This window comes from Aplysia californica, unplaced genomic scaffold (genome assembly GCF_000002075.1).
Source record: "Aplysia californica isolate F4 #8 unplaced genomic scaffold, AplCal3.0 scaffold00718, whole genome shotgun sequence".
Classification (NCBI taxonomy): Eukaryota; Metazoa; Mollusca; class Gastropoda; order Aplysiida; family Aplysiidae; genus Aplysia; species Aplysia californica.
Genome location: NW_004797988.1, coordinates 108,423 through 109,502, shown reverse-complemented (window position 1 = coordinate 109,502; position 1,080 = coordinate 108,423). Strand labels below are relative to the sequence as shown.

Sequence of the window (1,080 nt, the reverse complement as noted above, 5' to 3'; positions counted from 1 at the left end):
CTGTGTTATTTTATACTCTAGCAACCCAAACTACTAGATTTGTTTGATGTTGGTAGCATTGACTCCATAAAGAGATAGTGAGCGAATCCATTGTATCAGAACTCACACAAGCGTGACTTTCACTTAATAACCCCATCCGGGTAGTGGAGGAAATGTATTCGTTAGATATATATATATATATTAAATATCGCATTTATTAGTATTGGTTTAATTTAATGTACTCGACAGTTTCTGAAAGCCGTATACGACCTCCGCCAAGTGGTGCGCGAAGCTATTGATAGTATCATTATAGAGAATTACAGGGCATAGAAACCTAGCTAGGGACTAAAACAACTTTACCGGGTCAGGCAGAATGGTTAAAAAGAGACGGAGTATTTTACTGCAGAAAGGTCCGAGAAGCAACGTTCAATTACTGGGCAAGATAAGACAAAGAGAACCGACAGGTCGGATAGATAGATAGATAGATAGATAGATAGATAGATAGATAGATAGATAGATAGATAAATAGATAGATAGAAAGATAGATAGATAGGTAGATAGATAGATAGAGATAGAAAGACAGACAGACAGACAGACAGACAAATTGATAGATAGATCGATAGATAGACAGACAGACAGACAGCGATCGATCGATCGATAGATAGATCGATCGATAGATAGATAGATAGATAAAATCAGGACATATTTCTCAGTTGCCTGTTTATCCAGCTACTGTTGCTTTGATTTGACCCAATAAATATTGCATTTATTAGTTTAATGCACTCGACAGCGACCAAATGACCAATACAACTTTGGCCAAGCAGTGCGTGAAGCTATAGTTATTATCATTATATGGTCCTGGGATATCCGATCGTTACAACATGCCACTGTGAGGAAGAGAATTAATTTCCGCACGAACACTTACATCTAGATGATATAGTATTTGTAGGAACGTGTTTCTCATTTTATCTTTACATGTGAAGAGATGCTTCACAAAAGAGTGGGTTTTTTTTCAGATAGTTCTATTTTGTGTGACGACTGGTTGTTTTTGTTGCTGCTGCTGCTGTTGTTGTTGTTATTGTTGTTGTTGTTGTTGTTGTT

At 36.9% G+C, this 1,080-nt stretch overlaps 1 protein-coding gene across 1 annotated transcript in view; it reads left to right on the top strand.

The window, feature by feature from the left end:
• Positions 1–964: 964 nt before the first annotated feature.
• Positions 965–1,080, top strand: part of LOC101855217 — a 16,423-nt gene continuing 16,307 nt past the window's right edge. Inside the window, exon 1 of the mRNA XM_035972511.1 lies at positions 965–979. Within this exon, the coding sequence (XP_035828404.1) occupies positions 965–979 (15 nt within the window). The remainder of the gene's footprint in view (positions 980–1,080) is intronic.